This window comes from Lipomyces japonicus, assembly GCF_038497905.1.
Source record: "Lipomyces japonicus strain CBS 7319 unplaced genomic scaffold V1514scaffold_11, whole genome shotgun sequence".
NCBI classification, from domain to species: domain Eukaryota; kingdom Fungi; phylum Ascomycota; class Lipomycetes; order Lipomycetales; family Lipomycetaceae; genus Lipomyces; species Lipomyces japonicus.
In genome coordinates, this window is record NW_027117823.1 from 41,711 (window position 1) to 65,825 (window position 24,115).

Below are 24,115 nucleotides of genomic sequence, written 5' to 3' on the forward strand. Positions count from 1 at the left end.
TTTTTTTAATATTTATCCCCAACGACCTTCAGCACGTGCGTTTTGTTCTCGATCAAATTAATTTGCTTTTTTTTTTTTGTTTTTTTTGCTTTTTTTTTTTTTGTTTCTTTTCCTCTTACTGTTTAGCATGAGAACTAATTTTTTCTGGCATGCGCATGAAAAAAAGAGGAAACGAAACGATTTTTTTTATCAGAACTGTAATAACGTCACATGTGGAATTGTTATCGACCGGGGATCGTGAACGCGTTATTTATATATAATTTTTTTTATAATTATATATGTGTTATTGTACTGTTTTTTTGTTGTTGTAATATTGCTATCTCTGTTTGTGTTTTGATATTTCCGGTCGCGGCTCGAGTGAGGTTTCGAGAAGGATAAAGAGTGAAGGAAGCATCATGTAGATGTTTGCATATATATATGTATATATATATATATATTAGGTACGTTGTGTTGTGGAACACCGCATATGATTAGGTTTTGACTAATGCCTGAGATATAACAGTGTCGCTTTATATATGGTATAATTTCCCTTGAGGAATGCAAGGAGTGGAACAAAGAAAGGAGAAGCAGGAATTATTGAAGAGGAAAAACGTGGGTCTCTTTATTTATATACAGCTTTGCATCAATAACGACGTACTGTGTGTGTGGGGCAAAAGAGAATAAGTTGTTTCAAATTTTTTTTTTTTTTTTTTTTGTTTTTCTTCTATGCAGCATGAAATAGTATACTCTCCCTTATATAAATAAATAAATAAATAAAAAAGAACATGTTAATCATCATCGTCATCATCGTCATCATCATCATCATCCTGAGATTTTTTTTGGTTGATCAGTAACCGCTTATCAGATTCTTTCACGGCACCAACGTCAACCAAAACGGTTTCCAAATCTTGCAATCTCATGCCGTTGCCGCCAATCAATTGCAACGTGACATATTGTTTTTTAACCTCGGTATCCTTATACACCAGTAACGTGGGACAGTTCCGGTCCGGATAATTTTCGATCGCGCGCGAGCCGGCAATATCGACAAACTTGACGTCGGCGAATTTGTGGGCAGCCAGGTCAAACAATCCGGCCAGCAACCGTGATTGCGTGTTACCGTTTAACGACAAATGCACAACCACGTAAGCCGAATTCGAAGCCAAACTGACCTCGGCTTGGTATTCAGGCTTGGACACGGGCACGACGTTGCCAAACTTGAAAGTCTGTTGCCGCAACCTGGTTAGTTGTTGCATGCGTTGCCGACGATACGATGCCAAAAACTCGTCGTCTTCTTCATCTTCCAATTCTGCCAATTCGTCGTCTGATTTGTCATCTAACCTGGTCGCGATCGCTCGCTCGCGTGCTTGCTCGATGGCTTCGTCGATAACTTGCGATGGTGACGGCGGTCGTGGCGGGATGATGCCGTGCGCGCGCAAGATGTCGTTCCTTTTGAAGCAAATTGGTTTAACAAATGTGTTTTTTTTTTACAAAAACAAACGTGGACGTAGTATACTTACCATTCCGTATCTTCGTTCGGGTTTACTTCGACTTGCATGATCTTGTCCTATCAATTACAACCGAATACAAATAAATGCCGGGGCCGGATCACTGCCAAAATTACATTGCAAACCTGCACGCTTTTTTTGTGCGGCTCATCCCTCCTAGGAATTTTTCAATTATTTTTTTTTTTTTTTAAACCGAATCATTTATATAAAATCACTTGGTTAATTCATGACAAGCACGGTCGTACTTCCAGGCGACGCAATCACGTTACCTCATGCCAGTGACGACGACGGAAACGAAGCCGGCACGGTCTTGCAACTCGGTGCCGGCGTCAGGCACGTGCCACCGGGGTCGACGGTCGTGCCCACCCGGGCCGGCACGTTGACCAGCCTGCACCGGCCGCCCCGGCGCACGATCGTGTACGTTGATTCGGCATCATCATCATCATCAGGAAATTCCGGACCCAGGTACGTGCCAGCATTGCGTGACGTCGTATTGGGCACGATCGTGGGCAAGGCCGGCGACATGGAGAAGGCATACTACCGCGTGCGCATCAGCAACAGTGCCGTGCCGGAAGCCGTGTTGCATGCGTCGACCGGGTTTGCGCACGGCACGAGTCGCAAAACCAGGCCGAACTTGTTGCCGGGTGCGACCGTGTACGGCCGCGTGTGCGGATTGCAATCAGTCAGGATCGTGAGTGAGCCGGAATTGGAATGCTTTGATGACCGCACCGGCTTGGAGGCAGGGTTTGGCGAGATTAAAGGTGGCATGTTGGCTGATATCAGTCTGGCATATGCCAGAAGGTTATTGGCACCCAAAACCGTAAACAATGATGATGATGATGATGATAACAATAATCAGGTCGTCACGGTTGTGGACGTGATTGGCAGGTTCGTGCCGTTTGAGATTGCGGTTGGCAGGAACGGCCGGATATGGATTGATTCGCAATCTTGTGAAGTCACGGTGGCAATTATTAGAGCGATTCAAGAATCAGAAAATTTAAACCAATTCGAGATGGAACAAAAAGTGGCACAATTTCTTAAAAATGTTAAAAAATAAAATAAAAAATTAAAAAAAAAAACTGAAATAATCATAATAAATAACAAGTAAATAAAATAACAAAACAAAAAATAAAGCTATAGGTTGATGATATATATATGGCGAATTTTTTGAAGCAAAATGTTTCACCAAAAGTTTTTTTTTTTTTTTTTTTTTTGTCCTTCTTTATTTATACCACACCGGCAACCACCAATTTTGAAACCAACTCGTCTTCAGACCTGGCCGTGATCTTTAACGTCACGCCAGATTTTGTACTGTACGCCAACCTCACCTGCGCGATCACTTTAACTCCGGTTAACGTCCTGGCAAACAACTTTAATACGTGCGTGGCTGCTTGCAAGGCCGTGTCGGAACCTTCCAACGGTTGCATGGATAACGTGGTCACGATCGTGTTGATGGCTTCTTGCAAACTGTTGATGCCCGATAACGCGTAGGTTTCGGAAGATTCGAACGAGAGTTGATCCCACATGTGAGTAAAATTGCCAACGTAAGTTGGCACAAGGAAATCGCCCACGCCGAGATCAAGGTCCTCAACTTGGTACTCGTCTTCGTAGCCTTCATCCTCTGGTTCACCTGATGACGGGTCGATCTCCTTCGACGTGAATCGCAACGTGCTGGCAAAACTCGTACTGGCGTATGCGGTCGTGCTTGGCCGCGTGAACGCAACGTACACGGTCCCGGTCGTTTCTGGGTCTAACCTTGGAATCGTGATTATAAATTCTTCAACGTAGCTTCTTCCTTCCTCTTCTTCTTCGTCATCGCCGTCCTCTGGCGTTGGCGTGGCAACCACGCTGACGTCTTCCAGCACCGTATCTGGCAACGTGTTTTGCACATCGTATTGCAGCACGACATGTTGCTTGAACAAGTGCTTCACGCCCGTGATCACGTACTCGGTCTCGGACTCGGTCAGCGCGACCGGCAGTGACGACCGAATCACGCTGCCAAACGGCGCAAATTCTGCAATCTTGGCCAACGCGGCCACGTAACGCTGGGTCAAATCTTCACCTGCAAAACCTGCCGTGGCAGAAGATGCCGGTGATGATGACGACCTCGCCTGGCCTGATGAACCAGTCAAGTCGGCACCTCCCACTGTGGTGGATGGCAAGAGCGGCGTCGTGGCTTGCGTCTTGGCTCGCAGCAATTCAGCGTCAACCTGGTCTTTTGAAATCGCAGGCACGGACGAAATGTCAAACGGCAAATCAGCCGAGCCTTCGTTCGCGGACGTGACGTAGCGAATCAGTTGTTGCTCGAGCGCGACCAATGACGGCACCGCGTCTGGGTCAAGATATTCCTTGGCCACGGTCTTGTCAGCAGCAGACAGGCGCAAAGCCAGCGCAGCACGGTCACGTACTTCGTCGTCGGGATCGTCCAGGCACCGGGTCAGCAACACGCGGACCGAGTCCTGCACGGCAGCGTCGTCAATCAACGAAAACTTGGACAACGCGGTAACTGCGGCCGCCCGTACGATCGAGTTCTCTAACACGACCCGGTTATAAATATAGCGAATATATTTTGTCGGCCGGGCCGTGGACGGGCCCTCGGTACCGAGCAAATGCAAAATCCGGACTGCCAACTTCGTGAACTCGCAATCCTCAATAAACTCGCTCAAGTACGACAACGCGTCCTCACGAGATTCGGGCACGAACTTGATGAGATCAAACATGGCCTCCACCACGGCGCGCTTGAACTCGTAGCCACCTTCGTCGCGCAAAACGCCGGACAGGAACGACAACATGGATGCCTGCTTGGACGGGAATTTTAGGCACAAGCTGCGAATGGCGTCAACAATAATGATCTTGAATTCGTCAGAAATGTCGTTAAGAAATCCGGTGATTTGCTTCATGAGCCGGTCCACGCTAGCCTCGTTTCCGGTCTTGAGCAACGTGGTGATTGCGTAAGTAGCAATCGACCGGTTCGGATCGTTAATCAGAGACTCAATGTCAATGTTGCACGGGTTCACGTTCTGCGGTCGGGTCATGGCAAACCGGTTGAGAATGCGGATAGCAGCAAACCTGGACACGAACCTGGGGGACGATAAAAACAATTGCAACACATTAATCGCGGGCGCAACTTCGTCATCGGTTACGTCGCGGATCTCGAGAATTGCTTTTGCGGCTTCGAAATTGACCATGTCGGACTTGTGCTTCAACCAGGATTCCAAAAGTGAAAACAAGGGCTTGCGCAAGTTCTTGTCGTCATCAAGCACGCGGGACACGAACCTGATCAACATGACCGTGGCTGCTGGCGACTTGAGTGCCGATCCAGCGTTTGATAGTTGCTGAATCATCTTTACCAGGGCCATGCGATCGTGTGCACGTAACTGATAGAGAAGGCCTAATGCATGGTATTGCGAGATGAAGGACGACGCCGGACCGCCGAAGCCTGCCAATGCGCCGCCAGCACCACCATATGCCGAGCTCGGCAACGATTTTTGCGCCAGCACGGTGTCTTGAGTCTCGTTTGCCCACCGGCGCACAACGTCTCTAGACACAGGCAACAAATGATAAGACGAAATGAGCGCTGCAGACGACACAATTGGATTTTTGTCGACAATAGCGTTTTTAATCAGCCGCTCGATGGCTTGAATTGTAGATGCCTATTAAATTAGCAAAAAAAAAAAATAATGGTAAAATCAATCCATAAAATTTTACAACGTACGTCAATAATGCGGGCAAGAGTTCTGATTGCGTTTGGTCGGTACACCACGTCGGAAGCCACGGCGATGTCCTTCATGATGGACGACGTGATCATGATGACGTCGTCTGCGGACAATGCCAGATCCTTGATCACGAGATAGACCATTTGGCGAAGCGCAATGTCCTTGTGTTGAAACAATTTAGTAATTGAAAAAAACAGCTGCGTGGATTCAGACCGGGCGAACGTGTCGCCGGTGAAGAGCAGGTATGCCAGCTTCGTGAGCAAGACCCGGCACCGGCGCGGATGAATGGGCGATGCGTTAAACCCGGAAATGCAATCCTGGAACACGGTCATTTTGTCCATGACCGCGCCGCCGGGGCCACCTTCAAAGTCCTCGTTTTTCTTGTAGGACATTGACGATGATCAAGTGGATTGAAGAGATTGGCGAAGAAGCGTGAAGGAGAGAAATGCGAAAGTTGGCGTTGCAGCAAACGAAAAATAGCTGCGTCACGTAAGCATGGCCGCTACAAATGACTAAGCGAACCACGAACTATACAAATACGATGAATGATTATTTATATGCCCCTACCAACTAACAACACCTTGACTCCTAAAATACAAAACATTCACAAAAGAAGCTACACGGAAGACTGTTGGGTCGTTGTCGTTGTCGTCGTCATTTGTGGCTCAATGTCGTGCAAGTCAATGAGGTCCTGCCTCGATGTGGACGACGACGCTACAGGAACGAGCTCCTGGATATCATTATCTGCTGCTGCCAGGTCCTGCTGCAAAATCAAGTCACGATCGGGTGCATCCGATGGCAGTAACGGGGTGGTCTCGCCTGCGGGCGCCGTCACGTCGCGCTTGCAGATCGGGCAGGTGCGCTTGCGCTGGGTGAGCCAGGGCGTGATGCATTCGGCATGGAAGTCGTGGCCGCAGGGCAGGCGCATCACTCGGGACACGTGCGGCACGTAGTCGTCAAGGCAGACCACACATTCTGCAGCCGAGCCCCACGTCTTTTCAGGCCCGTCCGGAGCGCCCGCCGGAGGTGTCGTGGCATTCGCCGCAGCAATGGCTGTCGTGGTCGTGTTGTCATCCCAAACGCGGGTTGGCAGGGAATCGACCAGAGCCTTGGGCGCGCGATCGCGCATTTGCTTGTACCTGCGGTGAAGCACGAGCAAGCCGTAGATGAGCGACAACGACAGCAGCGGTGACACGAGCAAAAACAGCAACGTGTCGATCACGGGTGACACTGGCATGGGCCCAGGCACGATCGCCACCACATCACCTCCGCTGCCGTTGTCGTTATCGTTGCCGGCAATGTCACGCAAGCTGGAGTACGACGAGTATGACACAAAGAACGACGGGATGCGGATGCGGTGCGTGTCACCGCGTGCTGACATGGTCAGCAACCGCGACGACGACGAGGCCGAAGCCGAGTCGGCTACTAACACAGCGGTTGCGCCGGCGGCCTGCAAGTTAAGTACCTTGTCGTAGAACGAGCACTGCCCCCGCAGCACGAGGGCAATGGATCCTCGCAAGCCGGCCGCGGCGCCGTTCGACGACGAGCACGCCCTTGCCTCGACCACAAACAGCGGCCCAATGACCAAGTCACTGTCGTCTTCGTTGTTATAATATTCAAGGCTAGGCCCGAATGCGGCCGGCCTGGCCGGGAACGTCAGGTTCGACGCCATGACTGCGGCAGACTGCACCAGGCCTGGCGTCGGGGCCGACATGAGAGACACATACACAAACAGCAGGCCGGAAATGAACACGGTGGTCAAAAGCATGCCCCGTGAAGACATGACGGGCAGTAGAGGATGGATTGTTTGCTGGTGATAGCGGTGCACGAGCTGGCGATAAATTTCGCTGGGCTTGGGCTGGGGCCTTGAAAAGCCGGCCGCGCGTGCACACGTCATTGCCCACGTGAGTCCGCTGCCGGTCACGTGATGACAAGCACGCACGGTGATTGCGAGTACGAGTACGAGTACGAGTACTATGGCTACGTTGGCAATATAATATATACAACTATGTCAAATGTCATTAATGTATTTACTGTCACGATCGCACCTGCACGCTCAAAACGTCAGAAATGCCTCTGCCACGAACCGGGCCCTGGCGTTCAAAAACAGCTTCATCTCTGAAATCTCCTTGTCAACTTCCTCCATGAACTAAAAAAAAGGGAATCAGTACCAATGCCGTAAAAAAAAAAACAAAAAAACCCCACCTGAATGATAAAATCGACCAACTTGTGTTTCAGCATCTGCTCCGTGTGAAAGTTTGTAATCAAAAACGAAATATCGTAGCCCTTGATCATCGTTAGTTCAGTCATGGACTTTTCACATTCGCCATCTTTTTAGGCAGCAATAAATCCGTCATCGTCATCATGTCCATACCTTGACTGGCTTCCGGCGCAAAATCAAAAACGCCTCCGCTCGTCCCGTTAGGAACCGCGTGAACTTGTGCACGAGCAAATGCTCAATCTCATCCGCCTGCTTAATCTTGATGCTCACCCGGATCGAGTTAATGCTCGATTCGATCAGCACTTTTTCGTTTTCGTTGCGTGAAATGTGCAATGGGTTTAGCAGCACCTCCGGTGATGTCCTGCTCAGTATTAGCCATGACCCTCATCGCCACCAACACCAACACCACAAAAACAAAAAGTCATCATCACTTACTGTGCCTCCACTTCTGGCCGATTATGCCGCTCAACCACTTGTGAAGCAAAATCCTCCAGGCAGATCGCCGCCGTCAACGAGCTGCGCACGGCATCAAGATAAGGCCGCAACGATTGAGACTATTCCCCCCGCATCACCACTCGCCCGCCCGCGCACATGTCCGTTAGATCATTTATTCAATTACAATTCATCCAAGTCTCAACACTCACCATAGTGTATGCAAAGATTTTTTTTTTTTACAATTGCGAGCGTCTCGACGGTGGTTCCCCTTAACGAAGCACCCGTTTCCCGGGCAGGTCACCAAAGCCCCTGGGCCCTTCATCTACATACTTACCCGGTCGAAGTCCAATATACGTCGACCTTATTATTCGTACCTCATGGAACAACAATTCAACTTTGTAGCCATATTTTTATTAAACATACAACATACTCATTCGTTATAATGGCTGTTATTCCTATAACCATACGGCACGCCGGTAAAAAATACCAAGTCGACGTTGATCTTGACGAGCCTGGTGAAGTGCTCAAGTACCAGCTCTTTAGTCTGACCGGGGTCGATCCTGACCGGCAAAAGATCTTGGTCAAGGGTGGCCAATTAACCAACGATGCAAATCTTAACCTGCTGGGATTAAAACCAAACCAGAGTCTCATGATGATGGGTACTGTTGGTGATTTACCTAAGGAACCGGTTTCGAAAACCACATTCGTCGAGGACCTGACTGACCGACAGCTCGCTCAAACCGTGAGTCCATCATTAGCTTGATTTTGACAGCATTACAAGATTACTAATGGTTTTTTTTTTTTTTTTTGCTTTCTCTAGTTGAAAACGCCTATTGGCATAACAAACCTTGGAAATACTTGTTATCTAAACTCGACCTTGCAGGGCCTGCGTCTCATCCCTGAATTGTACGATGAACTCGACCGGTACCAGCCAAATCAGTTTTCAGCTGGCAGACCAGATCTGGCAAAATCCTTGCGCGATCTTTATCGGGACATGCGCAGTCAAACTTCGGCCTATTATCCGTTTTCATTTTTGCAGACCTTGCGTGCTGTGTTCCCGCAATTTGCTGAACAGGCCGAGGGCAGGTACAAGCAACAGGATGCGGAGGAAGCCTGGTCCCAGATCTTGTCTGTTGTTAATTTGGCATTGAGTGGTCAAACCAACTCTGCTGACCCTGCTGGCGCGAACACGTCGTCGTTTGCAGACAAGTTCATAGCCGGCTCGTACGCAACAGAGATGAAGGCACCCGGTTTGCCTGACGAACCGGTCGTGCAAGGTCAGGACCGGTTTTTAAAATTGGACTGTCACATTTCACTTGACACAAATCACTTATCGGACGGCTTAAAATCATCACTAACCGAGACCATCGAAAAGCGCGCAGCCACAACCAATGCGGACACGCAATTCACCTTGAGCAAAAAAATTTCTCGATTGCCGAAATACTTGACCGTGCATTTTGTCCGGTTTTATTGGCGCAGGGACACGGGTAAGAAGAGTAAGATCTTGCGCAAGGTTACTTTCCCATTTGAACTCGACGTCACGGACCTGTGCACGGATGAGTTGAAAACCAAGCTGGTCGTGGTTCGCGATAAGGTCCGGGAATTGCGCAAGGCAAAGGAGGAGAAAATCCGGGCCGTTAAGCGGGCGCGCACGGTGCTAGACAATGATGCTTCTTCTTCCTCATCAGCAGCAACATTATCATCAGTACCAGATGATGCTCAGATCGCAGCTTTGGAAGCTGAAGCATTGGCGGCAGTGGATCCTGCGTTGCGTGCCGATGTCGGTGCCAACGTGTCCGGACTGTACGAACTTGTCGGAGTTGTGTCACATCAGGGCAAGTCTGCCGACTCTGGTCATTACCAATTCTGGGCCAAGCAAACCGCCAAAGAGGCCGAGGACAACGCTGCTGGTGGTAACATAAAGTCAGGATCAGGACCGGTTTTGGGTACCACGCAACAAAAGCAAGAACCAAAATGGTGGAGGTTTAATGATGACAAGGTTACCGTAGTGGACCAATCAAAGATTGAAGCCATGGCTGGCGGAGGTGAATCCGATTCGGCATTACTTTTGCTTTACAAAAGTGTTGATATTTAAATAATAATCAAAGCAATAATGATTTTTTTTTCTTATCTTTTTTTTTTTTTTTACGATGCATGTATGATTAATTTATATTGATTAATGGTCTCACGAAAAACAAAAAAAAAAAAAAAATTCAAATATGATGTAAAATTTGTCTTCCATTCCATTTATGCAATTGCGTTTTCTAGTTTTTCCCTAAACGCATTGAACTCGGTAACGCAAACCAAAGGCCGGCGATCATTCTTTTGCAAGCATTCAAGCAATGCCTGCCTTGGACCTTCGTACCCAAACTTCTTGCCCTCTTGTTCACGGTTGGCAACCTGTTCTTGACGAGCTACCAATTGAGCTTTTAATTTGGCAATATCAGCCAATAATTCTGGTGATGTTAACGATGACGATAATGATGATGATGATGGTAATGATGATGATGATGATGATGATGATGATTTGCTGTTATTGTTGGCTTTGTTATCATTTGACTCGGTCGTGCGGGCCCATTCGCGTTCCAAAATGTTGCGAGCATCGTCTTGGATCTTTGCCAATTCGGCACCAACAGATTTTTCAATTTTTAATGATTCAACTTGAAGTCTTGTAAAATCCGACTAAAATAAATAAATAAATAAATAAATGAATGAATGAATAAATAAATAGATCAGCATGAATAACAAAAAAAAAAAGCCAATGAGAATCTATCAAGCATTACCTCCGGTACGTCTTCAAGTTTCGAAATTAATTCTTCCGAAAAAGTCACGGGCACGTCCGGTAGCAACGAACGTTCCTTTGATGAATTTGCTCCCATGATTATTGATAGAACGGTTGGTTTGATTGTGTTAGTAATGTGTACTTTTACTCAATTTGCACAGAGAGAGGAGTACGGTTTTCCCGGGTTTCGGTTGAAATTAATGCAATCTACTCCGCAAAGGGTGTTGTACCATTTGCTAAATTATGCGATTTGTGTGGACCCAATTAATTACAAAACAAATTGTTCAGTTAATAAATAAATCACTAATAATATGTACGTAGTAAAATTGAAATTAAATATTCTTTTTTTCTAGTAAATTGTCTTTTTTTTTTTTTGTTGGTTTCTTGTTAAATATACCCTTTCCTTTGCAAAATGAGCAGCGGTCCACGCTGCCCCGGCAAGCTCGGTGATGGCGACGCATTTGCAAACTTTTGTAGTTTCCTACCGTTCAATAGGTTATTAGAATATACACTCAATGGCTACTCCTCGCGTTTTCATTGCCCGTCACGGGTAAGTATTTTTTTTTTATTGGATCGTTTTGAACTCCATAATCATGCAAGTGCTAATCGTGATATGTTTTGTTGTAGTGAAACCGAATGGTCCCTGTCAGGCCAGCACACGTCATTTACTGATCTGCCGTTGACGCCGGATGGCGAGAAGCGCGTGCTCGCGACGGGCCATGCGCTAGTTGGCCCGGACAGGTTGATTGATCCGGCCCATTTGTTGCACGTTTACGTTTCGCCTCGGTTGCGAGCCCAGCGCACGCTCGAACTCTTGCTCAACGAACAGAAGGACCACGTGCCGGCGTCGTGCGTGACGACCGAAGACCGCATTCAGGAATGGAATTATGGTGATTATGAGGGATTGAAAACCGCACAGATTCGCAAGTTGCGAAGGGATCGTGGCCTGGATTCGGTCGATCCGGCAAGCCCGGACGCCAAGGTTTGGAACATTTGGTCGGATGGTTGCGAAAACGGTGACCAGCCGGTTGACATCACGGCCAGGTTGGATGAATTCATTAATGAAATCAAGGAGTTTCAACGCGAGCATCAACATGAAGATCGCCGGGACGTGCTCGTCGTAGCTCACGGTCATATCTTGCGATCGTTCGCCATGCGGTGGGTCAAGCGTTCCATTTACGAAAACCCGGCGTTGTTGTTAGAAGCCGGTGCGATCGGCGTGCTCAGTTATGAACATAATAACATTGACGAGCCAGCCATCTTGCTCGGCGGTGCGTTCATCGTGCCCCCCAAACGTGGTAATTAGAATACTCCATAGAGCATAAAAACCATATTCTATCTATACATTTATATATAAGCTATATTACAACAATTTCTAAAAACAAAAAAAAGAAATAAAAATAAACACCAGGCTCCGTCCGTGCATGCAAATTCCAAACAAACAATAATACCTCAAGCTATAGATGAAAAAGCAAAAAAAAAAAAAAAGAAAACGCCGAAAGGAAACTTTTTATACAATACGACATGCCCTCATGTGCGCTCCGTTTCAAAACATCTTTTAAGATACAGAATTCTCGTACGGTACGTTTTCCGTACTCAATGTGTCGTAGCCATCAGATTGTCCGACCGCGTAGTGGTGATAGCCACCCATTGCGACGTATTCTTCGTCCGCATCGGCAGAATACACAGGCACCCACTCGATACCTTCATTGTCATCCGACTCATTGTCGTCAATTTCGGTATTGTTATTGTGGTCATGGCCATTGCGGTTGTTGATAGCGTGGTCCGGTTCGAATACATCATGATTCTCAGCAAACGCATCCACATAACGCAGCGGCGGTGCCGACGGCGAGTACTCTGGCACATGATCATCATGATCGGCTGTTGGCGCCGATTCAAGTGCACGTAACCGTTCTCGTTCATGTTCCAACTTATCCACGCTTTCACCGGCGTTTTCATTCTGGTCATGGCTAGAAGGCAGCAGTGATTCAATAGCTACTTGAGATGATGATCCGGCAATAGTTATCGGTAACAGCGACGGTGATGGTTCGGATGGAAGCAGTGCGGCCTCAAGCCTGGCCAGTTGTGCCTTTTCTGATTCCTCTGGTAGGCTTTCGGGTATCGCCGGTGCTATATTTGCATCATGTTCGTACCGCGGTGCTTCAGCTGGCACGGCCTGCACCGGCGATGCTGAAGATGCTGAAGATGGCGTCAAAGAAACATCATACGGTTCTGGAGTGTTAGAAGAGTTAATTGTTGTTGTTGTAGTTGTAGTATTAGTAGTACTATTAGTAGTAGTAGCGGCTGCGGTGACAGGACTGTTGGTTGGCTTGAAAGACTGGTGCTCAGACCGCTCTGTGCCAATGACAATCTCGGTCCACAAGCTAACCACGCCCTTTTTGCGCTTGAACAGCTCAATGTCAACGTACGGCCTGGAAGTGACGTCTTCAGCTGTTCGATGGAACGGCAGGTCTGCCTTGCCGGACAGGTCGATCACGACTTCAAGGCAGTACTTGAACGCAACAAGCGGATACTCGTCAATAGTGGGGAAAATATCGGCCGGAATGCGCATGTTTGCCGTGATCGTTGTCGTGAGCGTCTTGCCATCAATGTAGAGCGGCACCACGGTCTGCACGAGATCCTTGCGGAACGACAACGGCTCAAAGTCGTGCGCGCACACGCGCGAGATGCGCAAAAACGTAATCACGACGCCGGTCACATTGCGGACCTCGCGGACGTGCCTGACCGTTATCTTGACCGGCAAATTCTCGCCCCGGAGCGAGCCGATGGACGGCGTTTCCACGATCGCGGTGGCGGTGCCACGTTCGCGGCGGCGGTTTTTCTTGCTGATCTCAACCGACAACATCGACGGCTTTGCCGGCGGCAGGTCAGCAATGTCGAGAGCACATTGGACCGGCAGCAGCTTGTGACATGTGGCCGGCGGGAAAGGTCCGGGCCGGTGGTGCGACGCGGTCAAAGTGTACACGATCGAACCTTTTTCGAACTCGAGCGACGTCATGAGGCCCTTTGACGGCAGTTCAAACATGAAAGCAAACGTGTGCTCGCCTCTGGGTAGCTTTTTAGCCACCACCTGAGTTGATTGTAGACTGAACTGCGAAGATGTAGGCCGTGGGAGCGACGTTGTGGAGGACAACGACGACGACGACGACGTCAGATTCGGATTTGGATTCGAAATATCTAAACTGGTGACGGCGTTGATGACGGCGTCGTCGTCATCGTTGTGGTTGCGCGACGGCGAAGGCAGTGATGAAGATGATGATGACATTGATGATGTTGAGGACGAGGAGGCGTCCCAAAGAATAATCTGTTCGTGGCAGAGCACGCGACGAAATGATGATCCCGTAACTAGCGGATTGCGAATCGTAAGCTGACCGAGCAGTCGCAAGCGCAGCTGTATTGTCTTGACCGGTTTGGGCAGGTCGAGCACGACCGCGCCGGTAACGGAGTCGCCAGGTCCCCAAACCTTGTGGGGCTCGTCCAGGACGACGTAAAACTCGTCGAACGCTGCGAGGGGCGAGGACAATGAGGCCAGCGAAGGCCGAAGACGGGCCAGGGTCTTTCTCATGGCTGAAATGAGAGGCTAGGGCGGAACAAAGAGCGATAACTTTGTGGAAAAAAAAACCGATTAAGTTAGTCCAAGAGAAAGTGTCATGGCGAGCTAAGCTTTTGCTTTGCCCGACCGAGCTTGGACGCGGCGCCCGCCACAAGTGCCTAAATGCTGACGGTTCCCAGTTGCCGAGACGACCGTACTGTATTTACTCTTGTGTAAACACAATCCTGTTGATCCAACGTCGTTCGTGTTGGTTTGGCCTTTGCTCTTTCCGTTCGCGGTTGTGTGGCATTTAATCAAGTGCCACCGTTCGCTGCTAACGTTTTGTGCGCGAACCATGAACGTGCCGCTGTTGTTCTTGCTTTGGCATACTGTAGCTGCTGCTGCTGCTGCTGCTGCTGCTCATCAGGTAGCGTTTCTGCCGGCCGTGCATGATTTGCCAGACTTGTCGCCGTCGCCGTCGTCGTTTGATCTCGCACACGTGTTCCACCACGGACTGGCTGACTTCCCAGGCCTCCACCGCCGTTTAGACGTTGACGGCCCGCATGCTGCTGCCAATCATGAGTCGCTCTTGCTGTCTTCCACTATCGCGCGGACCACTCGCATGGCTGACCGCCACCCGGATGTTGTCGAGTCCTACCTGGCATTCACGTTCACGCCAAATGCGGCCTTGACCACGTTGGATTGGATTGACGAAGACGTGATCGTGCCCAACGTCACTGACAAGCAGACGTTGCTCAGCTTGGCCAAGATGACTGCCGATGCCTACATCGGCATACCCATGTCCGGTGATTGGCTTGACGTTGGCGAGCCCTACAACGAGTCGTCCCGGTTCGGCTGGGACGACAAGGGCCTGCGCGGGCATGTGTTCACCGACGAGACCAACTCCACTGTCGTGATTGCCATTAAGGGCACCAGCTCGGCCTTGTTCGATAATGATGGCGACACGGTCGCGGCTGACAAGGCCAACGACAACCTTTTGTTTTCGTGCTGCTGTGCGCGCATCTCATACGTATGGACGACCGTATGCGACTGCTACTCTTCGTCGTATAATTGCACTCAGTCCTGCCTGGAAGACTCATTGTACGCAAAAGACAGATACTATCGGGCCGTTATGGACATGTACCGCAACGTCACGGCGCTGTATCCAAAAGCAACCATCTGGGCAACCGGCCACTCGCTCGGCGGCTCCATGGCTGCCTTGCTTGGCCGCACCTACGGAGTGCCTACGGTCGCATTCGAAGCCCCGCCTGAACGACTGGCGGCCGAACGTCTTCACTTGCCGTTCCCGCCTGTACGATCTGTAGCGGCTGACCAAAGGCAAGATCTGCCTACGATATGGCATTTCGGCAACACGGCCGACCCCATCTTCATGGGAGTGTGCAACGGGCCATCGTCTACGTGCTGGATTGCTGGATATGCCATGGAGACCAAGTGTCATTCCGGCTTGGAATGCGTGTACGATACTGTTGCGGACAAGAAGTGGCATGTGTCCATCTCGTCTCATCGCATCCGGGCCGTGATTGACATGATTGAGTCTTACAACTCCACTCCAACGTGTACGCAGCAAGCAGAATGCAAAGACTGCTTCGAGTGGACATTTTCTTGAATAGATTTAATATGACGCTGACGAAATGCATATAGGATTTTTTTTTTTTTGGTTTGGTTTGGTTTGGTTTGAATGTGTATTTAGGAGTTTCTCAATGGCTTTGTTTGCAGGATTTTTTAGGCAGGGTTTAATAATATCAAAGTATCCAAAGATTCTTGCGCAAGCCATAATGCTTTCGTACTTTTTAAACCACGTAATAGGCACGGAAAAACAACATGAAGAAGAAAAAGGGCCTCAAATCATACCCATCTTTCTGATTTCACGTGAAACTTCGATAGCCGTGGTTAGGGTAACGCTGTCGGTTGGCCGTCTATTTGTTTACATCTGCGCGCCTGCTTTCGAACTTGTCCCATCCTCACGAACCATGGGCCAGTCATCAACGTTCGGACGACTGAGCAGTGTTCGCACTGGCCGTGATAGTGTTGATATTATTAATGCTGATGATGTACTTTCCAGAGCGGCTGCTCGATACGCCTTTCAGCAAGCTCTGGCGCCGCCGTCGACGACGGCGTCCTTTTCGTCCCGGCCGTCATCACCGCCACTACCACTACCACCACCACCACCACCACAGGCACATGTGCGTCGATCTGCCACGTTTAGACAGGCACAGGTGCGTGCGCAACTGGCTCGGTCTTCGTCTTTGGATGGTGTTTTCAGACGCAATTTAAAACCACCTTCGATGACCGTGCCGACGTTGAGAAATGAATCTTCAAATTATGCAACTTGGGACCTGGCCATGCCGCCGCAGACATTTTCACGACGGCGCTCTGCATCACTACGTAACGTTTCTCATCAGATTCCGGCGCCAGCAGTGCCAGTCACGGTTAGCGAGCACGGCATCCGCGGGTCATTGAACTTGAACAAGAAGGATTTGAACTCGACTCCTAGGCATCTGTCACAATCGTCAACCTCATTTTTGCGTGGTGGTGACGATTTTATAGAAATCAGCTTGCGCAGGCAGAATGAAATGACTTCAAATAATCACAAAATTTCTAATGACGCGTTTAAGCAAATTCCAGCTGCTCTGCCTAAGGCCAAAAACTCGTTATTGAATGCCATCAAAAATTTTTTTTCATTCAAACAATACAATCATTCGGCTAATATGATTTTGAAGCAGTCAAATGCTCCTTTCACCGGTTTTGAGACAGGACCGAGAAGAAGGACCGGAGCCAAACTGCAGATTCCTCCTCAGCATGTCGAATCCCGATTGTCGCATTACCGTGCTTTGAGCACCGGTAAAAATAACGGTAACCCGACTGCAAGCCGTCGGCGGTCATCAGATCTCTGGATGCCTGATCGTAATCTTCAACAACGTGCCATGCCCAGTCGCGGATCTGTTTCTGAAGCAGCGGATAATAGTACAATCTTGCAGGATAAAACTAACCGAACTGTATTGTTTGACGGTACGTGGGTTCGGCCGTCTCGCAATTCGTCGTACGGAAGTGCGCATCAGTTTGCTCTTGAGCCGGCACGTCTGGCAGAGCACTCGGTTTTCAGCCGGCCATTACCTAACAATGTTTCGCCGCAGCGAGTATACTCGGCATTGATCCGGCGGCTCAACAATTCTGATGAAACAGTGAAGTCTTCGGTTTCAAGCGCTGCCGTTGTGGCTGCTGTTGCAGCAACGTCCAGGTCGCATTCGTTGTCACGACAACCTTCTTTAAGTGATGGCGCTATACGAAAAGCACAATCAGATATCTCGTATTCCATTCCGGATTCTGTTCAAGTTCAAATCAAATCAAGAAATGTATCTCACTCAAGCATGGGCAAATCAGTTAGTCTGTTGGAACCTGTTCCGGAAGAAGTGTTGAGTGCAGACGTGCCACCGGGCAAATCATCAATTCGAATTGTGCAACCAACTCAAGAAGAATACGAAGCACAACTGAGCAAACCACGAACTAATATTACTACTGCAGACCGACTGTACATGTTTTTCTCTGATCCCAGCTCGGGTTCGAACCTGAGTCCACCAAAGACTCGTACGTCCAACAAGCCTTCAGCAGAAGTTGTTCTGCCTCAGAATACCGGCGCCACTGCGGTATCATGGGCAGCTAGCAAGCCAAGTAATATGGCTGCAAGGGTGCCATCACGTCGTGAGATTTCATCTTTTTTCCCGAATTATGATGTCATTACAACCGCGCCGGCTCGGTCGACATCGATCACCAGCAAGTCACAGTGGCGGCAATGGCAAGACGGCAATGTGTTTGATAATTTAAGCAGTCCTAAATCAGATGAAGCATCAGAGTTTGCTGTTACTGGCCGCCACCACATTGGCGGCGTGCTCTCACCGATTCAGAATGAGCAAGCCGATACCAAGAAGGAAAACGAACAAGTTTTAGATATCTTTTCTCAGAGTATAAATGAATCAATATCGAAGGCAGTCGATTTACAATTTGGGTCTTTATGGTAACAATAAGAAAGACTTTTTTTTTTTTCGTTTGCATTCACAGGCATATATATATACCTTACTACCATTATATCTTTAATCTAATATCGGACAGCAACTACATAACTGATGCTTATATGGAATCAAGACAATAGGCATGCAAAATACTTTGAATAATAATTTACGAATGCTTATTTAAGTGGATGTACATGTATGCGTTTAAAAATATATATACAAATATTACTTTTGCAGTAACATATAATATAAAAATTATCCGTAGATAACATATGCGGAGCAGTTTGTACTTGTTGCCGTGGCAACACATGTTGTGATGCGCGCCGCACGACTCATCTCACGCTTTGTTTGAACGTGAAACGCATCTCGTATCTAGCCTGTGTTTTTAATTCATAGGATCCTTAAAAGTTGATTACCTTGATTCCTATATCTAAAAAATGGCATTTAGCGCTCGAAAATCGATAGCGCCATTTAACAGTGCCCGAAAATCCTCAGCATACAAGCCAAACGGATTCGCAGGTTCTTCCACTTCACGTTCTCGTACGCAATTTTTTTTTGATTCATGAAGAAACTTTTGAAGACAAATTTTATTAACGTTTGTTGTGAAATTTTTTTTTCTTTAGAAGCTTCGTTTCAAGGTGATATTTTTCCTTTGCTAGAATTTTCAGAAATTTCCATATGCTTGCGCGGATGCGATTTTGTGGTGGCAGAAGACCTGTTGCAGAAACCTACAGCGTTATTTTTTCAGCAATTATATGAACAAATGGTGGCTTCTTTTTTAGGTATCACGTTTGAAAATCAAGCACCATTGTTGGAAATATGCAGTGAAGGTCGCGAAACTTTTGAAAGTGCCAGGCCGGCCCGCAGCATGTTTTCGCTCGTGCGAGCGTCAGCCCGGTTGATGCGCATCTGTGGCGTGGATGATTTTTCAATGGCAGATTTTATAAAACCTGAACCACAACGGATTCGCAGGTTGTTGTCCGCCGTGGTAAATTTTGCCCGGTTCAGAGAGGAGCACATGGGCGTGTGTGAGGACTTGATTCAGCGCAGTGAAGAAACGTCGGTCGCGACCGAGCAGGCATATCAAAACATTGTTTCGTCAAACGAGAGATTACAATTGCTTCGTGAGCAAAAAAATGAAGAAGCGCCAGCCATTAAGCAAATGCAAGAACATAATCACCAGGTCGAGGCTGAATTGCGACGGCTTAAACGAGTGCAGGAACAGTTGGTGACCGAACATGAGGCATACAAGCGAGAAAAGCAACGGCTCGTTGCCAAGCTTGAAGATCAAAATTTTTTGACCGTGCAGATACGGAAAGAATGTGAAAAGCTGCGGCCATACGTACTAGATGCACCGGAAACGTTGCAAAAGATTAACGATGACATGAACGGGGCCATGCAGGCTGGCAAGGCATCTATCGAAAAAATTGAGAAACGCATACGCGCGTTGGAAGTATCTACGGAGTCGTTCAAGACTATCGAGCAAGATGTTAATGCATGTATTAAGATTATGGAAGAAATTGAAAACGAGATTGGCAAGAACGAAGATGCCAAGGCGCAGCATGGCCGATTGCAAGAACTAGAGGAACAACGACAGGTTGACATTCATGAACTCGAACGCAAGTGCATGCAACTTAAAAGACAATTGACCAATGCTGAAGATCGGATCCAACGATTGCAAGAGCAACGGTTGCAAAAGCGTGAGGCCGTACAAAAAAGGACTCAGGAGTTAAAAGAAGCGTACGCAACGTTGGTTGCCGAGCGCAGCATGGTCACGCAAGACATGGAGAAAAACAAGGCAATGATTGCCAAGGTTGAGAAGAAGCAGGCTGACTTGCGAGAACAGCTGGAACTTGAAGTCAGGGGTAATACTATTGAACTCCAAAAACTGGAAGCTCATGTGTCGTTATACCTGGGCGAAATGGAGCAGTGTATTGCGGTGAAGTAATTTTGTTCTTGTGGGTGCTTATTTCTTATGGCGTAATTGAGTTTTTGTAATATCGAATTGTAAATTGAGCGGATTTGTCATATTTCATCGTATTGATTTAACCCATCTGCGTAAAAGTTGAGATACAACTACGCAGTTGTGAGAGTCTTTGCTAAAAGTGAATGGAACCTCAGTGTTCATCACGCCTTCTTGTTGTTCAATAATTATAACTTTGCAACCACGCCTGCTATTGCTACTTGTGCCGATCGTCTCCGCCACGATCGCAAGCGTGTCACACATGTGCTTGCCGGATGCCGCGCTCGGATCAGCCAGGTGCGCGCTGACCAAGCCGGCAAGCACGACCAGGTTCGGCCGGGATGTTGATGTTGATTCATGATTAGGCAATTCAAGAGTACCTGAAAGCAAAAGCGCTCGCAATGCGGTCACGTCCGGCACCGAGTACATGACTATCTCTGCTAGTCGGGCCAGGTCCTGCATGCTGGTTGTGGCACCGAACGACCATGGCCGGCGCGGGAACGCGTGATCGGGGTCGACCATGATGAGAACCGTAAAGCACGATGCGGATGGTGGTATAATGCTTAAAATTTTCGTCAACGCATCATCTTCAGGATAAACAAGTGCCATGTCCATGTGGTATATCACTCATTGATTTGTATTTTATGTAAATCTTTCCATTGAAAACAATCACAATGTGGGTATTGCATAAATATAGTAGCGCTTTGTGCTTGACTTCATTTACTATGGAGGCACGGTTTGGTGTAAAAGCTTATAGAAGGTTGATATGGTGTATCACATATTCTATTTGAATAACACTTTTATAAATGCTTTCTTCCGAGCTGGAGTTAATCACGTCTGGACCACTAACGCCAAGTGAACGTGCTCGAAGAACCAGAGACTTTGGTATACTTGTCTCGCAGTTTGAACCTTGGGAGCGTACTGTGAGTGACAGGGATGACTATAATCCTATTACTCTGCTACGGGTGATGAAGGCAGAACTCGAGAAGTCCGGCAGGTTTTTGAGATACTTGTTCGCATACCTATCATCAGAACTGAGTAGTTAGTTTAGAAAATATATTGTCAGAGTTGAATAGGAATTCTCATATTACACGCTCACTTACTCCCGCGGTTGTGAATGGGCATGACCGCAATAGCCATGGATCTCATGGCTAATTTTTTTATGCTTTGTATGCTGCAGAATACGATTAATTATGCTATATTTACTTGAAGTAGTCAAAGCATCGGTTGGGCGGACCCCTGATGTAGCTAGGCCTTCTGAACTCGTCGATCCAGAACCTGTTGAGGGTGTATCACATCGCATGAGAGCGTTAAGGGAATTATGCCTTACCAGTGATCATCATGGATGCGTGGTAACTCGCAGGTTTGATAAAATTCAATTTGGAGAACGCGGATTAAAAAGCCGAGGCCATCCAAGGAATGACTATGGAAATCGATCGCTTGGAGAACAATGTGAAAGCGGATTATTTACAGGTAGTGCACATTATTCCACATTCACTCCTCTCATATCTTGATGGGTCATCTGATCTGGTACATTTATACCTTGATCATGATTTATCTTTTTCTGACTGTTAAATAGCCTGAGTCTTAAGCGAGTTGCGTTTAACATTTAAAAAATGTTCAATCCTGTTGCTGTCATTGGGCTCGAAGGAGAAAATATAGATAATTTAAAGAATGTGCTCACTCTTTCTACTGGCGTACATTCACATTTTGGTGATTTTGAAATTGTGTTTGAACATGTACAGGGTACTGAAAGTACATATACGGTTGACTGTATAAACCCGGCAAATAGGTCGAGCGTGCGTTTTGACCCTCCCGTTACGGTATCATTTGATGAAGCTCTAAACGGAGATATCGAGCCACCTTCTCGTGAACTTTTGGGTATTCACCGTGCGATCGCCCGGATTCTGCGCCTGAGTGCTGCGGGAGAGTATATCAACAGGTTCTTGAAGGACATGGAAGATTATACGGTGGCTGAAAATGGGTCAACTCCTGTTGATCAGTACGTTCGGCTAAAGTTGGCCTTTTTACCGGTCATAGTCAGTTGAAATGTCTAAAATTAATTTGAAAGTGTGTAACACAAGGGTGATCAACAAAAAAAAACTAGAAATCATAAATTGCAAACAGCTATAGAAACAGAAATCAATACAAAAGAAAACCAAAAAAATAGTCAAACACAACACGAAAATTAGTCGCGCTTATTACAGTCGAGCACTAGATAGGAAGCACGGTTGCCCATTGTGCAAAGGGGGTAACAATAGAATAGTTGACTTATCCGACGTTAGCTGTTCCTCTTCCCCAGTGTTGCCATCATTTTTATTGTCGGAAGCGCGAAGGTGTAGCAGCCGTAGGTGCTGTAAAAAAGACCACCAGGTAGCCTAAATGAAAACATTTGACCTATTCCAAGACGGAAGCAGCGCTAGAGTGTAGTTCACAGCACACTGTTTTTCAATCACCTTAAAATGTCCGATAAATTTCCTTATAAGAGACGGAACTAAATTTTTGTTATGTACATCATTAATAGCCGGAATTATATTTACTGGTCAATAAATACCGAGTCACCAATTTCAAATTCGATAGGGGTGAACACGAATACGGTACAGTCAACTGTCTGTCAGAGAAGAGGGTTAAGAAAAACCCAGAAAGCTAGGTCATCTTTCACAGTAAAAAAATTTTTATAAAAGAAATGTGCTTGTATTCCTAATAACTAAAGGCGGAAATGATGTAATTTAATTGGTAAAAGATTATAGGTTCAAGTCCAATATATTACCTTTAGTTAATTGGTTATAAATAGTAATAATAAATACAATAATAGCTACTACAGATACTATAGAACCTGCACTTGAAACGTAGTTCCATCCTTCAAAAGCATCTGGATAATTAGGTAGCATTCATTGTATATTCGTACAACTTAGGTCCGTTCGAGGCGTTTGTTCGTTCAACGCCGCTTAATGCGGTTGACGAAAACGCTAGAATCACATCCACGTGACGTTTTTGCAAAAATAAATAAGTATTTACGTAAATTATTAATATACATTATTATAATAATTTTTAAGAAAAAAACATTGTCGCAGGATGTCGATACCTACCCCAAGTATGGGGCATGACCCGTCTATTTGAACGGCTCTTAATCTCATCTAGCAAGACTCCATCCATCTCACGAGTAGCCAGATATCGTTCTATGAACTTCAGATTGCCTTTCGATAATTGATCAAAAATCTCCATGACATCCTGCCCCACTTTCCGAAAGTTTTCTACTTTGGCTTCGATGGACTCATCACCGTCAATACTTTCCTCTTCGTAACTAATCATCTCCGAGCCGCTGTCCAACGAATCGGTTGCTGATTCTTCGGCATCATCTCGCGAGTCACCGCCTCCATATAAAGTCGCATATTCAGGCAGCAAAACCAACTGCTCTGCTTTCCAGAAAGGAGACGATGTTTGGCGGCTACAAGTCTAAAACACTTTCGGATCGGGCGGCAGAAAGCAATGCACGATGTGCTTGCACAGAAGAAAGACTATGTAAAAAGTAGTTGCAGGCACAAACCCAGGTGACTGGATTTGTGTGATATTCCTTTAACTTCTAGGGAATAACTCCTTTACAAGCCTCTTTTCTCCATTGCTTTTTGAATGCTTCACGCCAGCTTGCCTTGAATATGCGAAATTCCCCATTGACAATCGCTTTCATTCGATGAATTGCATCTGGGAAAACGCGAGACATCAGAATCCATACAACAAGGTCAACATGAGGCCGGTTGAATCTATGGAGATAGTCGTGTTTCAGAATTCTCCAATGCGATTCAACGATCATCGTGGTTTTCAGTGCTGGGATCTCTGTGGGATTCGCAGCTCGGGCCCACAGTTTCCATTGTGCCGGGGAGTACCAGTTAACGACAAGGTATGCCCAAAGACGGTAATAGTCTCGCGCCTTGC

At 47.2% G+C, this 24,115-nt stretch overlaps 13 protein-coding genes across 13 annotated transcripts; 7 read left to right on the forward strand and 6 right to left on the reverse strand.

Moving 5' to 3' along the window:
• Positions 1-767: 767 nt before the first annotated feature.
• Positions 768-1,534, reverse strand: V1514DRAFT_278353 (thioredoxin-like protein; the record flags this gene model as incomplete). Its single annotated transcript, XM_066924983.1, has 2 exons — positions 768-1,425; positions 1,497-1,534. The coding sequence occupies 2 exons, from the start codon at positions 1,532-1,534 to the stop codon at positions 768-770; spliced, it is 696 nt and encodes a 231-aa protein (XP_066784346.1).
• Positions 1,456-2,623, forward strand: V1514DRAFT_327979 (uncharacterized protein). Its single transcript, XM_066927079.1, has one exon. The coding sequence runs from the start codon at positions 1,711-1,713 to the stop codon at positions 2,539-2,541; it is 831 nt and encodes a 276-aa protein (XP_066784347.1). The 5' UTR covers positions 1,456-1,710; the 3' UTR covers positions 2,542-2,623.
• On the reverse strand, positions 2,515-5,637 carry V1514DRAFT_327981 (adaptin N terminal region-domain-containing protein). Its single transcript, XM_066927080.1, has 2 exons — positions 5,200-5,637; positions 2,515-5,137 (listed from the first exon to the last, which is right to left on the reverse strand). The coding sequence occupies exons 1-2, from the start codon at positions 5,590-5,592 to the stop codon at positions 2,711-2,713; spliced, it is 2,820 nt and encodes a 939-aa protein (XP_066784348.1). The 5' UTR covers positions 5,593-5,637; the 3' UTR covers positions 2,515-2,710.
• V1514DRAFT_327982 (uncharacterized protein) lies at positions 5,638-7,045 on the reverse strand. Its single transcript, XM_066927081.1, has one exon. It carries the CDS (start codon positions 6,981-6,983, stop codon positions 5,817-5,819), a length of 1,167 nt encoding a protein of 388 aa, XP_066784349.1. The 5' UTR covers positions 6,984-7,045; the 3' UTR covers positions 5,638-5,816.
• A 134-nt stretch (positions 7,046-7,179) lies between these two features.
• On the reverse strand, positions 7,180-8,140 carry V1514DRAFT_327986 (uncharacterized protein). Its single transcript, XM_066927082.1, has 5 exons — positions 8,066-8,140; positions 7,857-7,975; positions 7,575-7,782; positions 7,406-7,486; positions 7,180-7,349 (listed from the first exon to the last, which is right to left on the reverse strand). Exons 1-5 carry the CDS (start codon positions 8,066-8,068, stop codon positions 7,257-7,259), a joined length of 504 nt encoding a protein of 167 aa, XP_066784350.1. The 5' UTR covers positions 8,069-8,140; the 3' UTR covers positions 7,180-7,256.
• A 98-nt stretch (positions 8,141-8,238) lies between these two features.
• On the forward strand, positions 8,239-10,052 carry V1514DRAFT_327988 (uncharacterized protein). Its single transcript, XM_066927083.1, has 2 exons — positions 8,239-8,598; positions 8,677-10,052. Exons 1-2 carry the CDS (start codon positions 8,299-8,301, stop codon positions 9,949-9,951), a joined length of 1,575 nt encoding a protein of 524 aa, XP_066784351.1. The 5' UTR covers positions 8,239-8,298; the 3' UTR covers positions 9,952-10,052.
• V1514DRAFT_327990 (uncharacterized protein) lies at positions 9,989-10,800 on the reverse strand. Its single transcript, XM_066927084.1, has 2 exons — positions 10,640-10,800; positions 9,989-10,538 (listed from the first exon to the last, which is right to left on the reverse strand). Exons 1-2 carry the CDS (start codon positions 10,733-10,735, stop codon positions 10,104-10,106), a joined length of 531 nt encoding a protein of 176 aa, XP_066784352.1. The 5' UTR covers positions 10,736-10,800; the 3' UTR covers positions 9,989-10,103.
• A 279-nt stretch (positions 10,801-11,079) lies between these two features.
• Positions 11,080-12,049, forward strand: V1514DRAFT_327992 (histidine phosphatase superfamily). Its single transcript, XM_066927085.1, has 2 exons — positions 11,080-11,188; positions 11,266-12,049. The coding sequence occupies exons 1-2, from the start codon at positions 11,154-11,156 to the stop codon at positions 11,942-11,944; spliced, it is 714 nt and encodes a 237-aa protein (XP_066784353.1). The 5' UTR covers positions 11,080-11,153; the 3' UTR covers positions 11,945-12,049.
• On the reverse strand, positions 11,968-14,293 carry V1514DRAFT_327993 (uncharacterized protein). The gene has a single exon (XM_066927086.1). The coding sequence runs from the start codon at positions 14,222-14,224 to the stop codon at positions 12,197-12,199; it is 2,028 nt and encodes a 675-aa protein (XP_066784354.1). The 5' UTR covers positions 14,225-14,293; the 3' UTR covers positions 11,968-12,196.
• On the forward strand, positions 14,070-15,969 carry V1514DRAFT_327994 (Alpha/Beta hydrolase protein). Its single transcript, XM_066927087.1, has one exon. It carries the CDS (start codon positions 14,547-14,549, stop codon positions 15,816-15,818), a length of 1,272 nt encoding a protein of 423 aa, XP_066784355.1. The 5' UTR covers positions 14,070-14,546; the 3' UTR covers positions 15,819-15,969.
• V1514DRAFT_327995 (uncharacterized protein) lies at positions 15,970-18,452 on the forward strand. Its single transcript, XM_066927088.1, has one exon. The coding sequence runs from the start codon at positions 15,988-15,990 to the stop codon at positions 18,226-18,228; it is 2,241 nt and encodes a 746-aa protein (XP_066784356.1). The 5' UTR covers positions 15,970-15,987; the 3' UTR covers positions 18,229-18,452.
• Positions 18,453-18,594: 142 nt separating this feature from the next.
• On the forward strand, positions 18,595-20,254 carry V1514DRAFT_304568 (Nuf2 family-domain-containing protein). Its single transcript, XM_066925635.1, has 2 exons — positions 18,595-18,759; positions 18,843-20,254. The coding sequence occupies exons 1-2, from the start codon at positions 18,657-18,659 to the stop codon at positions 20,165-20,167; spliced, it is 1,428 nt and encodes a 475-aa protein (XP_066784357.1). The 5' UTR covers positions 18,595-18,656; the 3' UTR covers positions 20,168-20,254.
• Positions 20,255-20,988: 734 nt separating this feature from the next.
• On the forward strand, positions 20,989-21,696 carry V1514DRAFT_318968 (uncharacterized protein; the record flags this gene model as incomplete). The annotated part of the gene is made up of 2 exons (XM_066925911.1): positions 20,989-21,223; positions 21,398-21,696. The coding sequence occupies 2 exons, from the start codon at positions 20,989-20,991 to the stop codon at positions 21,694-21,696; spliced, it is 534 nt and encodes a 177-aa protein (XP_066784358.1).
• Positions 21,697-24,115: the final 2,419 nt, after the last annotated feature.

Coding starts and splice junctions, on each gene's coding strand:
- V1514DRAFT_327979 (XM_066927079.1), top strand. CDS start 1,711: ATGACAAGCACGGTCGTACTTCCAGGCGACGCAATCACGTTACCTCAT.
- V1514DRAFT_327981 (XM_066927080.1), bottom strand. CDS start 5,592: ATGTCCTACAAGAAAAACGAGGACTTTGAAGGTGGCCCCGGCGGCGCG. Junction 5,138..5,199: donor CTCTTGCCCGCATTATTGAC/GTACGTTGTAAA, acceptor CTAATTTAATAG/GCATCTACAATTCAAGCCAT.
- V1514DRAFT_327982 (XM_066927081.1), bottom strand. CDS start 6,983: ATGTCTTCACGGGGCATGCTTTTGACCACCGTGTTCATTTCCGGCCTG.
- V1514DRAFT_327986 (XM_066927082.1), bottom strand. Junction 7,783..7,856: donor CGGCCAGAAGTGGAGGCACA/GTAAGTGATGAT, acceptor AATACTGAGCAG/GACATCACCGGAGGTGCTGC. Junction 7,487..7,574: donor TGCGCCGGAAGCCAGTCAAG/GTATGGACATGA, acceptor ACGATGATCAAG/GGCTACGATATTTCGTTTTT.
- V1514DRAFT_327988 (XM_066927083.1), top strand. CDS start 8,299: ATGGCTGTTATTCCTATAACCATACGGCACGCCGGTAAAAAATACCAA. Junction 8,599..8,676: donor ACCGACAGCTCGCTCAAACC/GTGAGTCCATCA, acceptor TGCTTTCTCTAG/TTGAAAACGCCTATTGGCAT.
- V1514DRAFT_327990 (XM_066927084.1), bottom strand. CDS start 10,735: ATGGGAGCAAATTCATCAAAGGAACGTTCGTTGCTACCGGACGTGCCC. Junction 10,539..10,639: donor AACTTGAAGACGTACCGGAG/GTAATGCTTGAT, acceptor TATTTATTTTAG/TCGGATTTTACAAGACTTCA.
- V1514DRAFT_327992 (XM_066927085.1), top strand. CDS start 11,154: ATGGCTACTCCTCGCGTTTTCATTGCCCGTCACGG. Junction 11,189..11,265: donor GTTTTCATTGCCCGTCACGG/GTAAGTATTTTT, acceptor GTTTTGTTGTAG/TGAAACCGAATGGTCCCTGT.
- V1514DRAFT_327993 (XM_066927086.1), bottom strand. CDS start 14,224: ATGAGAAAGACCCTGGCCCGTCTTCGGCCTTCGCTGGCCTCATTGTCC.
- V1514DRAFT_327994 (XM_066927087.1), top strand. CDS start 14,547: ATGAACGTGCCGCTGTTGTTCTTGCTTTGGCATACTGTAGCTGCTGCT.
- V1514DRAFT_327995 (XM_066927088.1), top strand. CDS start 15,988: ATGCTTTCGTACTTTTTAAACCACGTAATAGGCACGGAAAAACAACAT.
- V1514DRAFT_304568 (XM_066925635.1), top strand. CDS start 18,657: ATGGCATTTAGCGCTCGAAAATCGATAGCGCCATTTAACAGTGCCCGA. Junction 18,760..18,842: donor TTCTTCCACTTCACGTTCTC/GTACGCAATTTT, acceptor TTTTTTCTTTAG/AAGCTTCGTTTCAAGGTGAT.